This window comes from Sinocyclocheilus rhinocerous, unplaced genomic scaffold (genome assembly GCF_001515625.1).
Source record: "Sinocyclocheilus rhinocerous isolate Xijiao unplaced genomic scaffold, SAMN03320098_v1.1 scaffold1740, whole genome shotgun sequence".
NCBI lineage: Eukaryota > Metazoa > Chordata > Actinopteri > Cypriniformes > Cyprinidae > Sinocyclocheilus > Sinocyclocheilus rhinocerous.
The window spans coordinates 967,438-980,241 of NW_015651446.1; the positions used below are offsets into that span (position 1 = coordinate 967,438).

At 36.2% G+C, this 12,804-nt stretch overlaps 1 protein-coding gene across 1 annotated transcript in view; it reads right to left on the reverse strand.

The window, feature by feature from the left end:
• The window catches only part of LOC107712781 (dihydropyrimidine dehydrogenase [NADP(+)]-like), a 184,713-nt gene that overhangs the window by 51,139 nt on the left and 120,770 nt on the right, over positions 1 to 12,804 (reverse strand). The window contains exon 16 of the mRNA XM_016518117.1: positions 10,688 to 10,771. Within this exon, the coding sequence (XP_016373603.1) occupies positions 10,688 to 10,771 (84 nt within the window). The remainder of the gene's footprint in view (positions 1 to 10,687; positions 10,772 to 12,804) is intronic.

The window sequence follows — 12,804 nt, forward strand, 5'->3', positions numbered from 1 at the left end:
AAGGAGGGGGCTTTGTAGAAAACGAAGCGTTTGAGAGAGGCGGGGCATAGAGGACCTACAATAATGTACAGTATTTGAAAAAAAAATTTGTTTTTTGAACATTAAAGCATGTCAACATATTCTGTTACACCAAATACACAAAATAATGATCTTTTAAAAAGCATCATATGACCCCTTTAACAAATTTGGGTGAACTATTCCTTTAAATATTAGTAGACTGCTAGCCCTGAGTCTCTGTGTGTGTGTGTTGGAGAGAGAGAGAATGAGCGCGTGATAGATGGAGAGGGGAGCCTATAGTCGCTGGTGTGAGAGAGAGAGGGATCATAACAGTGTGAACTGCTGTTCCAGGAGGATTCATGCTTTATTAAGGTCTGTCAGTCTGTGCTGTTTAGTGAGAGAGAGAGAGAGAGAGAGAGACTGAGAGAGAGAGAGAGAGAGAGAAAGAGAGAGAGAGAGAGAGAGAGAGAGAAAGAGTGAGAGTGAGAGTGAGAGAAGAGGGTTTGGTATCTGAAAGAAAGGTTGCATGTCTCCCTAACACTTTTAAAGTAAAATCACAACTGCAACTTAGACAATGTTTAAAAATCAAAGCATTCATAATGATATGATCATTAATTGGATTATTTCCTATCTGGATGCAGCTAGATCTTATAAGATTAAATCAGAAACCAATCACAAAGTATGGTAAAAAAAAGTCTGACAACTGCCTTTATATCGCAGTGATTTTATAAAATGTACAATTATATATATATATATATATATATACACACACAGTTTGAACTGTTTGGAAACGGAGCGTAAATGTGGAAGTCCTTCAAAGATTTCTTATCCTGTTGCGCCCTCTATAGGACCAGCGACTAGTCGACGTCAAGCTTAAAGCGTCATGGCAGAGCATTGAAGTCGACTAGTCGATGCAACCCCTAATATACATACATATATATATATATATATAAAATAAAAATAATATGTAGTAATATGTATTATACTGTACATAAACAGTACAATATAATTTTGAATTATTACAATTTAAAATAACTGTTTTCATTTAAATATACAAATTAAAATAACATTTCTTAATACTATCAATGTTCAAAAAAGTGCAGCTTAATATTTTTGTCTAAATCGTGCGACATTTTTTTTTTCAGGATTCTTTGGCGAATAGAAAGTTCATAAGAACACATTTTTGAAGTATAGAAATATTTTATAACATTATAAATGTCCTTACTGTCATTTTAGAATTTAATGCATTTTTACTAAATAAAAGTATTATTAAATTCTTTAAAAAATAAGCAAAAATCCTATTTTGTTCTAATAAATGATGTAAATATATTTTACAATATATTAAATAAAGAAGAGAGATGACACATAAAATTATTATTATATTACTTATATAATTGTTTTTATTCTTTGTCATCTTTCTTCTTTGCATCCACTATCTTCGTGTTACTGTTTGCCAAACAATGCAGGCCTCAAATAAAGACACACAACCGCATTAAACCCTTTATACCCCTATGAGGTAAAACAGACATGGTTTAATTCAAGCAGCGAAGTCTGATGTCGGATCAGTCGGTATGCTTTAAAAGACTGTAAACCCGACATGAAGCTTTCATTCAGTACAGCCTCCGTTCCCTTTCTCATCCCTGTCCTTCACAGTCTCTCTTTTCTTTCACAGGAAATAGGTCTCTGTTTTGACATATCCAATAACGGCTGGCATATATTCCCTTGAGCAATGGGTCTGTCCGTCTCTATAAAGAAGTGTGATGTACGAGCTGTACGTGCAAAGCCGAGTTCTAAGGTCACTCCCTGCACAGGAAAAGGTTAGCATTTGATTTTTAAAACCATTAGCTAGAATTGATTTGTAAGAATACAGAAGCCCACAGAAAAACACATCTCTTCCTGACTATTTCCTTTCCATTTCTAAGGCATGCTGAGTGATTCAGCGCAGTACAAAAACGAAGAGCGAAAAAAAACAGCACTGTGGGATTTGGTGCGTCCTTGGGTGTGTATTTTACCTGAGATACACATGAAGTCAGGTTATATTTGCACCCAAAAGTATTGAAAATGCATTCGAAAGGCACTAAAAGAGAAGGAACAGGAAAGGTTATGCCATTTAAGATGATAAACTCATTCCCAGAATTTTTTTGTATGAAAATATTGGATTTACGCACTCGACCCAGCAGTGAGCACCATCCATGGTGATTTGTCCTGATTTATTCAAGACTTAAACAGGGCATAAACAAGGTTGGAGTGTTAGGTTCAACCTGTCCACTCCGAGCCGTCTGCCAGAGCAGGAGGGGTAATATCTGGGCTCCTGAGAGATGTTTGATAGTGCTGGCGGGTTGCTGGAGAGATTCACTGGTTGATATAGCGAATCCTGAACTCCAGGCTAAAAAAAAGTTGTAAGAACAAAAGTGGCAAGACAACACAGCAAAGAAAAAAAATAGACAGACAGAAATTGGGGAAAAAAAAAATTGCTTCAAAAACTTGTAGGAAACATACTATACATGGGTAACAAGCTTCTCTGTATTTTAGGTTCTGCAATCGGTCATCAACTCTTTTTCGCCTTTTAATCAAACTTTTGTCTTCACTAGTACATTTAAATGGTCCTGAAGTACAAATATTCATTGTTTTGTTATTTCATAAGCATATCAACTACCCAAGGATACAAAACCAGCGACTGTTAACCTTTCTTACCAATGCAAACAGTACGTATTCTTACTAATCAGACAATGTGTTCAAGTATGAACTGTGCTTATTTGTACTTGTACAAAAGATTCTTACACGCTAAAACAAAAAGATGCATGATTATCAGCATTCTTTTAAATATAAACAGCATAAGTTTGTACAAATATATAAAAAATGTAGAATGTATTCATACTAACAAGGAACGACTGTTTACACTAATTTGGACTTGAAATGTTGACAATCATGCATTTGTTATATTTGAATAAATACTGCTATGCTGTTCATACTTGGACGAATGAAAAATTATGACTGTCAACATCCTTAAAATGACATACACCATGTATTTGCACTTATTAAAATGTGTAATTGTAAACATTCTTACAACTATGAACTGTATGCATTTGTATTAACAAAAAAGTGTGAATGTCTACATTCTTACACGGTTCGACTACGTAAATGTTTTAATACAAAAATTCCACTATTGTCAAAATTTTTACAAAATCTATCAGCATGTATTTGTACAAACTAGGGCTTGTATAGACTAGTCGAGTAGTTGAGTGATCGACTACTTCAACCACTAGTCGGCGCTGTCAGAAACAATCGACTACTCGAGCATGCATTAACCATAATGCATGCACAGAGTTTGCAAATACGATGTGAATTTTATGATTACAATATTGCATGTAGCTGTTACTTTCTATGACTTTATCTATGTTGCATGTAAAATTTAAATATGCAATGTAATAATTAGGGGTGTGCCCGAAGCCGAATACCTTATTCGGAATGGCACGGATAATGGCTTCAAAAACGAATAACGGATAAGGAATAATTCTAATAAGGAATAATATTCGGTTGAGGCTGGCACAGTCTGGTGTTTGCTAGATAACAGGTGAGCCAGGGGATCAGCGCAATATTATACACAGACCTCTAAAGTCACGCAATAATGAGTGTGTGAAGTGAATGAATGTAAACTTTATGAATGAAAATAGCGCATATCAAACACCGCACTGTTGTTGCCTCTCCGTGCATCTCTCAGAAATCAGAGCTTGGCAAGAGTAATATCAACTAAAATAATACATCATACACGTTCTATTATTTGTGCATATTTAAAAGTCAATGATTTAAGCAGCGCAGCGCAACACAGCGCGCTCACCAATCAAACAGCCGCTTTGCGCATCTCAGTCTCTCAAAAACCAAACCAGCACTCTCTCAATAGTAGGCCAATAATCATCTAAGATACAGATACATTTTCTACTAGGCCTACATGTTTACTTCTTTATCTTTTGCTGGTTTGCGTGGCACACGCACATTTGTTTAGTGAAGTTCAAAAAAAGACTCGCTTAAAGGATTCTGCGTAATGAAAATGTGCGCAAAGTTGTGTTCAAATGATCACTAAACGTTTGTCATGACATCTCTCTGCTTGTATGATAAATATATTTTTAGAAATGAATAATTATTTTAGTTTAACACGGCATATTTGCTCAGTGAAAAAAAAAGATATTCATAACGGTCTTATCAAGTAACTGTATGACGTTCCACCTGGTTTTATCCGAATACAGATACGAATAATTTTGTGATTGTTACAGATACAAATACAGATGCAAATACTGGCTGTTACATGAAAATTAAAATATGTAATGTCATAATTGTAAAGTTTCAAACAGCAAAAAAGTACAACATACAAATACAAACAGCACATGGTAATATTAATATATCAAAAATGTGCAATTGTCAACATTCTAACAAGTGTTCAAGGCTGCATTTATTTAATCAAAAATACAGTAAAAACTGTATAAAAAATACAAAATGTCTTACTATCATACTGACCACAAATCTTTGAACGCTAGTGTATTTAAACTAATATTAAAAATGCATGACTGTCACTATTCCTACGAATATTCATAATTTCTTTAATGCAAATTCAGAGCTGCCTGCCAACACTGAAGGCTGAGTGAGTGGCGCACGCCTGGTTGAGCCGCAACCGAGCCCTGGGTCCTGAGGGAAGGTTTTTTTCTACAAGCCAAACGTTGGTAGCATTTGAAGGAAACAACAACAACAGACTTACAGGAAGCAGGACAGGCCTTCCTCCCAAAGGGTCATGGGAAATTGCATTACGCCAGCCACAGTACGAGGCACAGGGGTCGTGGCCCGCAGCCAGACACCAGCCACCAAACAGATGCTGCCTGTAAGAACTCTGCTCTCGCACCGGAGACCACCGCTCCCTCTGAGGGCTTCCCGTGACAGCTTATTACAGGCCAGATGGGGGTGAGAGCCGCTGTTTGTGGGCCAGGGAGCCTGGAGCAGGGACGCTTTTTCCCTCTAAGCAGTTTGCTGTACACAGTATTACACGCTTTGATGGAGAGAGAGCGCACCTGTGTAGCTGGCCTGCTTTCGGCAGTGAGTCTATGACCCATTGCCACCCCGTTTCACATGGAGAGGTGCTTTCCACAGGCCTGGAAGCGCAGCGCACCTACCGCAGCAGTCGTGAGCGGTTTAAAAAGACGGCATGCCTTGCAGACGGAGAGCTTTCGAAACCGCTGAAGAGCATTCAGAGATGAAAATCGACTTGTGAGCTGCAATAAGGGCTGAGTGAATTGCACGGTGACTCCGGCAGCACCGGTTTGGCAGGTGGCCGCGTGGTTAAGGGTTGGGGGGAGGCCTTGTATGAAATTAAAGGAGGGGGTGCGCTGGATTCTTTATATATTTTCCGTGCCGTCACTGCAGGGCAGGTTAAGCAGGGAACCGGAGCGCTTTTGCAACTGGAAGAGAAGGAGAGAAAAAGAGAGAGATGGAAAGCGTCCCGAAACCCCCTCAGGCTGTGAGGAGAGGGGGCGAAGGGGAATGCTGGGAGGAATGCAGGAATAATAGCAGCTTTACACCTGAAATTTTAATTTTACAACGAAAGGTCACGGAAAGTGGGCACTCTCGTTAACGGCTGCCGGGTCTCGCAGGAGGTATGATGGAAGTCGGGTGTCATTCGGCCCTGTTTGGTAGGCTCAAAATAGCTCTGGGAACGAGAGTCGGTTTTAATTTGCGAAACTGGGGAACTGTGTTGAAGGCAGAAGGTGAAAAAAAGATGAGATCCCGAAGGATGCGGAGTCAAACCTGAGCGAGAACTCTGTGACCCCCTGAGATCTTTCCATCTCACATTTCTTTTCCTGTGATTACAAATCGTTAAAAATTAATTGTGCCAACCGAATGACTGAAATATTTGGAGGATGAGATGAAATATATGCATCATGACAATGATTCAAACGATTTTTTTTTTTTTTTTGAGATATTATCATTTGTATCTTTATTTGACTTCATAAATAATGAATGAATGAATGAATGAATGATTTCAACAGAATAATGACAAAAATATGATGGTAGAAACATATTGGCAATGTGCTTACAATGTTTGAAAAAAAATACACATCTAGAAGAATATGATTGTTTCAAATAATCAAATAATAATCAATATTTTCAAATATTAACCCGCTAGATCTGCATGAGCTGAACTGTTCAAATGAAGTGCTTTGTTAATGGGTTTATTAGCTCATCCAAAAATATCCTGTACACTAAAATAGTAAAAATAGTTTAAAATAAAATTAATTAATATGACATGACAAAATTACAGAGCCCCACAAATGCCATGCATAAGAGGAAAAATAAAGATAGCCATTAATTAAGAATTATTTCGCACAAATTATTAATTTGTCCCCTCATTTTAGTAAAATTTGCGTCTATCACACAACTTATTAATTACTTCCCTCATTTTAGTAAAATTTGTGGCCATGTTTTAATTTTGTTCAATCAAGGTCATGAATTAATAAGTCATGCAAACTGATTCTTATTTTCTGGCCATGATATAATATTTTGCCATGTACAAAATATTGATGAACTTTAAAGGATATTTGCATCACAAGACAAAAACTTGTAACATTTCTTTTAAATTCCATTGCTGCTTAACTTCTGTAAACATATTAAATAAAGTTATTCAATGTATTAAATGCATTAAATAATGTCTTTAAATACAATTTTGTGAAAAAACGTAATCTATAATCACTGTTTTTTGTTTACATGTTAAACTAGTTTGTGAACAAATCTTTTTTTTTTTTTTTGGCAGAAATACTGCGCAACTGCTTAGTGAATTTGCCCCTTAATGTTTAAACCATTAATCAACAGTAAACAGGAATTACCAGCATTAATGTTTAACATATGTAAACAAAAACATCTCTAATATGCTGCAAGTTAAATGTTAAACAGCTTTGAGAAAATAGGGACCGTTTCATAGCAAAACAAATTGAAATGAGAGCAATCGAGAGAGAATATTAACATCCCATTAAAATCAAATTGTATGTCTTTTCATGCAGTCAGAAACAATGCTGAATTAATGTTTTTTTCCTCTTCTTTTCCACAGGCAAGGAGAGTAGACGAGGTGCCAAACGGAGTGATTAAATGATATTGCGTCTCTTTAGTTCTCTTGGCAGATACCTGCCCTCGGGCTTTGATTAGCTCTTTGTCTTACAGTGGAAAATCTACAGCAAACCCAATGGATATGACTGCAAATTTACAGCCACGGTGGAGGGAAATAACTCTGTCTTTGTTCGGATGGAACATGCAGGTTTATTTCATGTGGTATAACACATAGTCAGGTGAACAGAATGAAGAGGCGTGCGTTTATTCAGGCCTGATACGGGCAAACAGAAATGGTAATACGCAAGGTCACGTACTTCACCTCTGGGCTTAATTGATGTGACAGACCTTCACAGCCAGATCGTGTGTAACGACTTTGATGAGAAAACCTCAAGTCGGTGTACCAAACCCAAAGGAAAAAAACACAGCGTGATCATGTTCAGCCAGAATGTACTGAAAGTACTACATAATAGTCAATCATGGTTTAAGCTGTTCTTGACTGACTTGGGACCCTTAAACTTAGCATATAGGAGGAATAGTTCAACCAAAAATAAAATCATTTACTCATGTCCTTCCAAACCCATTAGTTTTTCTTTCTTCCGGACAGACTTAAAATTAATGGTGAGAGGAAGATTTCTAGTGATTAATAGCTCAAATATTGTTCAGTTCTTCACACACACAAATTGCCTCATATTGTTTCTTGAATGAAACACACAAGTTATATGGATACTTATGATTTTTTTTTTTCAAAAGTATTTTTTAATTCATATTGACTGTATGAAAAATGGCAGCATGAACATTCCGCAAAATATCTAATTTTGGGTTCCATGGGTAAATTATTGCAGAATTTGCATCTTTCCTTTAAAATGTGGTCAAAATTATTATAGGAACCATTTAACCAGTATAAAGTATGTTTTGGGAAGTTTAATGCTAGTTTTGGTGGCTATTAACTATTAACTACCAGTGGCTTAATCAAGCTTAATCAACTTGTTCTAGTAACAGACCAAAAATGCCCATATAAAACCAGACTATACACAGATTTAAACTGGTCTAAGCAGTTTATTTTTCAGCAAAGATAGCAGAAAATCTAAATGAAAAAGCTTTCATGTCACATTCTTGACCATGACGGGTGCTGTTTCAGGCTTTTAGGCTTTAGAGACTTAAAACATGTCTTTCTTGTAAAAAAAATAAATAAAAAATAACCAGATATTTTCATGCATAGCTTTTAACAGCATTTTATACTTTTACAACTGCACATCAGAAATCCAAACAAAGATTATGATATCAGAGAATAAAGTTCTCTAAGGTGCAAAGATGCAATGTTTTCCTATCAAATACATCAGTTGACAGGATGTTATTCCGATTTTCACAGTTGCTGAGAGCGTAATCATCAGCAAAGACGCTGTTTTTTCTCTGTAATAGGCACCATGCTCTGGTGTGAAACCCAAAAAATAACAACAACAAAAAATACCAACTTAATCTCAATGGGCATTTAATCACAATGCATTTGATTTGAATAATGGAGTTATGCGTTTGAATGAAAATTGTTTACGAACCGCAAAAAGGGATTATTTGTGGATTATTAAATTCGGCTAATTCCGCAGTTGAATGTAATGTGATGAAAAAGTGTTATTAAAACGCTTTGACAGAATCAGTGTTACGGTAACGTGGAGAGGCACTGATGCAGGTTTGGCAAAGTTGACAGCGTCTCATCAGCCATTCATAAGTGCTGAAATGCGCTCTGATTCGGAACGGTACGCATAGGAATGCACATGTGAGCGCACATGAATCTATACCTTATTAAAGACGCAATATCAAAATCTACATCACTGCGAAATACAAGAAAACAAGTCTTTTTTTTATGTGCTTGTGGTATGAGATATTTATAGAAAAGTGTTAAACGCTTTGACAGAATCAGTGTTAAGGTAACGTGGAGAGGCACTGATGCAGGTTTGGCAAAGTTGACAGCGTCTCATCAACCATTCATAAGTGCTGAAATGCGCTCTGATTCGGAACGGTACGCATAGGAATGCACATGTGAGCGCACATGAATCTATACCTTATTAAAGACGCAATATCAAAATCTACATCACTGCGAAATCCAAGAAAACAAGTCTTTTTTTTATGTGCTTGTGGTATGAGATATTTATAGAATTGTACACAGACCAGTGTAGGTCTTATGTGGGTTTTCCTAAACTGATATTTAGGTACATTAGGTCCATGCCCATATCAGTGTAATAGCTGAACTCAAGCTCAAACCAGCTCCCAATCCAAAAACACATTAAAATCCCAATTTAGTTTCAAGGCACCATTCACAGGTTATAGCTCTGTTCCTAAACCTACAGTATCAAGCTGCATTTCAGCAGACAACTAAATCAGCATTATAACCATCACATGACCAATAAGTGACTTTTAAGTGACTAATCTAGAGCACGCTACATTGGCATCAACTCAAATACACTGGGGGAAAAAAAGTGTAGAAACGATTTTCACTTAGAAATTGCTAGTAAATTTGACAAACAAATACAAAGATATGACGAGTAACACACTGAATTAAATGTGAAATTTTGAAGTAGAAAAACTAAAATAGTAATTTCTTGTAAAATGTACTCTAATAATCTTTGTTTTATCTACAACTTTAAAAAATATTTCTTTATGTTGTATAAAAACAAAGCCTCAAAGAGATTAAACTGTACTCTTAAAAATACATGGTACACAAACATATTGGGCAAAATTATTAATTTTAATTTACACTTAACTATTGTTAACGATACTTTTTGGCCTAATACTTTGGCCTAATTTGCACCAATTTCCACGAGTTTCAAGTAGCTCTATTCTTATTTTTTCCAGTAAATTTATAAAAATGTATATACATTTACTTGAGAAGCAACACTGCATAAGATTCAATTGTTTTAAGTATAAACAAATAAAAAACAAGTGGGAAAAAATTGTCAGTGTATCAAGACAATATACACTCTATGAAAAGAGTGTCTTATTTTATGTAGTCTTCTCAAGTAAATTCATTTTTAGATATTTTTACTGAAAAAAAAAAGACTTCAAAAATGCTCACTAGGTTTTTGGAACAGAGCATGTGTTTACTGTCAGATCCACTGTATGGCTCTACTAGATCCATAAAATAAAACACAAAAAGCACAAAACTGAGAGAGCCACATCTTTCCCAGCAGGCCTCATGCTCATTGTCTCCTAACACGTTTTCTCTCCCTGCTGAGTGACAGCAGACTACAAATACCTCAGGGTACCAAACATCATCTGGCATACTAATCAACAATTATAGACAGAAAAAAACAATCAACACTAACAAACAATTCGTACAATGGTGTTGCCATGTTTTTGGGCATCTATAATGCTAAATAACATTATTTTTTAGACATTGTACATGATGTATCTCTTACATGACTGTACCATGGCACCACAGTTAATATAATTCCCTGATTGTCACTCACCTGATTTTCTGACATACAAATACGGCTTTAGGTTTTTAACAAAATAATACCCTAAAAAGCATTTGCGGTGACTGCTGTACCTCACAGTCGACAGTGTCTATGCATGGTGACTGTGTACCGTAGGTGTTGAATGTTGGATTTACCTGCCCACAGGCGAGCCCCATTCCCCTCTCCCCCATTCCATGAGGACATGATAGATTCAGCTCCAGGGCATCAGCGCCAGACTCCTGTGAGATGGATGCAGAAGCCTCAGATTATTTACAAATAAATTCAATGCATTTTTCAGCTTTGAATCACAATGAAGCTGTGGACGTTCATATGCAACCCTCACACATGACACATACATATATAATATATAGGAGGAAATTCACTCAAATGAAAATGCGTCCACTTTTAGCATCGCATACTCTGCCTGCGTTGTTTTTTTTTTGCACACTGTTCACTAAGGATTCATGCAAATTAGACAACATGCCCCAGAAATAGAATACAGCAGACTAGCATGTTCTGGTGTACTTTACTGAAACTCAGTTTCGTATTGCTCCATCATTGTGATCCAGGCACATGAATTGGATATATGTTCACCCGTGCACATCTCCATCATTTGATGAATTACCGCTCTCATGATCACAACATGAACCCAAACTTGTCTTTTAAATAGTTAATTGCAATAAAAATGAATTGTAGAAAGACTGTTTTTTGTAAATAATCTATAATACGGCAAATTTAGGAAAAAAGAAGTGTGTTTGCATTAAAAAGAATGAAATTTGTTTAAACAGGGATGCTGCAGCACTATAATAGCAAACTAATACACGTGGTTTGTGAATAAGAAGCAGGTCTTTGTGCTGAAATACAGCATGCAAAAGTCACACAACTGTTTAGTGAATTTAGCTCCCAGTCTAAAAAAATAAGCTCAAATTAATAAACAGCCTGATGCCATAGGAGAACTTAAAAAAAAAGTCATTATTTTCTCACCCATATGTCATTCCAAACATATATGACTTTGAGATAATGTTTTTTGTATTATTATTTTTTTTTTTCCCACTTAAAGTCAATGGGGTCCAATATGGTTAAAAAGTCAAAATATCACCTTTGGCGTTAAACAGAAAAAAGAAAGCCAAGCAGGTTTGAAATGACATAAAAGTGAGTAAATGATGACAGAATGTTCATTCTGTCACCAACTTGTAGAACATATCCACCTTTTTCTTCAACGCGGAAGCCAGCCTATGGGTGAGACTGTAAACAGTAAACGGTAAAACTGTTTGCACTACAAACCAGTGTGTTCATAATTAAGATAATACATTAAAATAATATGATAAGACACACCAACTTTCAATATCAAGCAGCAAAACGAACTGTTTTGTTCAGCTAAAAATAGCTGGACTCACCCATATGTCATTCCAAAAATATATGACTTTGAGATAATGTTTTTTGTATTATTTTTTTTTTTTCCACTTAAAGTCAATGGGGTCCAATATGGTTAAAAAGTCAAAATATCACCTTTGGCGTTAAACAGAAAAAAGAAAGCCAAGCAGGTTTGAAATGACATAAAAGTGAGTAAATGATGACAGAATGTTCATTCTGTCACCAACTTGTAGAACATATCCACCTTTTTCTTCAACGCGGAAGCCAGCCTATGGGTGAGACTGTAAACAGTAAACGGTAAAACTGTTTGCACTACAAACCAGTGTGTTCATAATTAAGATAATACATTAAAATAATATGATAAGACACACCAACTTTCAATATCAAGCAGCAAAACGAGCTATTTTGTTCAACTAAAAATAGCTGGACGGAGTGGACGCAGATGAGACCGGAAGCCAGACCCATAGAATTTACAAATGGCCGTGCCCATTTTTACAAGAAAAAGGTGGATAATGAAACATCAAGAAACAAAACAAAAATCTTCAATGCACTTCAGGTTCAGCTAGGGCTGTGCAATTAACCGAAAAACAGTTTCGATTTCGATTTTGGCCTCCAACGATTATGAAAATGCAGTAATCGAGATAAAACGATTATTGCGCCCCATTCCACCCCCTTTTCCAGCGCTTTCGTTCCTCCATAAAAGCCCGATTTCATGTGCAAATCAGTAAAATCATGTAACGTGACCTTTGCAAAATGGGACGTGCTTGATTTATAGAAGTATACTGTATTTATTCATGTTTTCAAAAAAAGAGAACTTGCGCTGTTCCTCAGGAAGATATATGCGCTCAGAAACGGAACAGAACACGGACATGTAAAGTCATCTTTTAGCTCAAGGTGC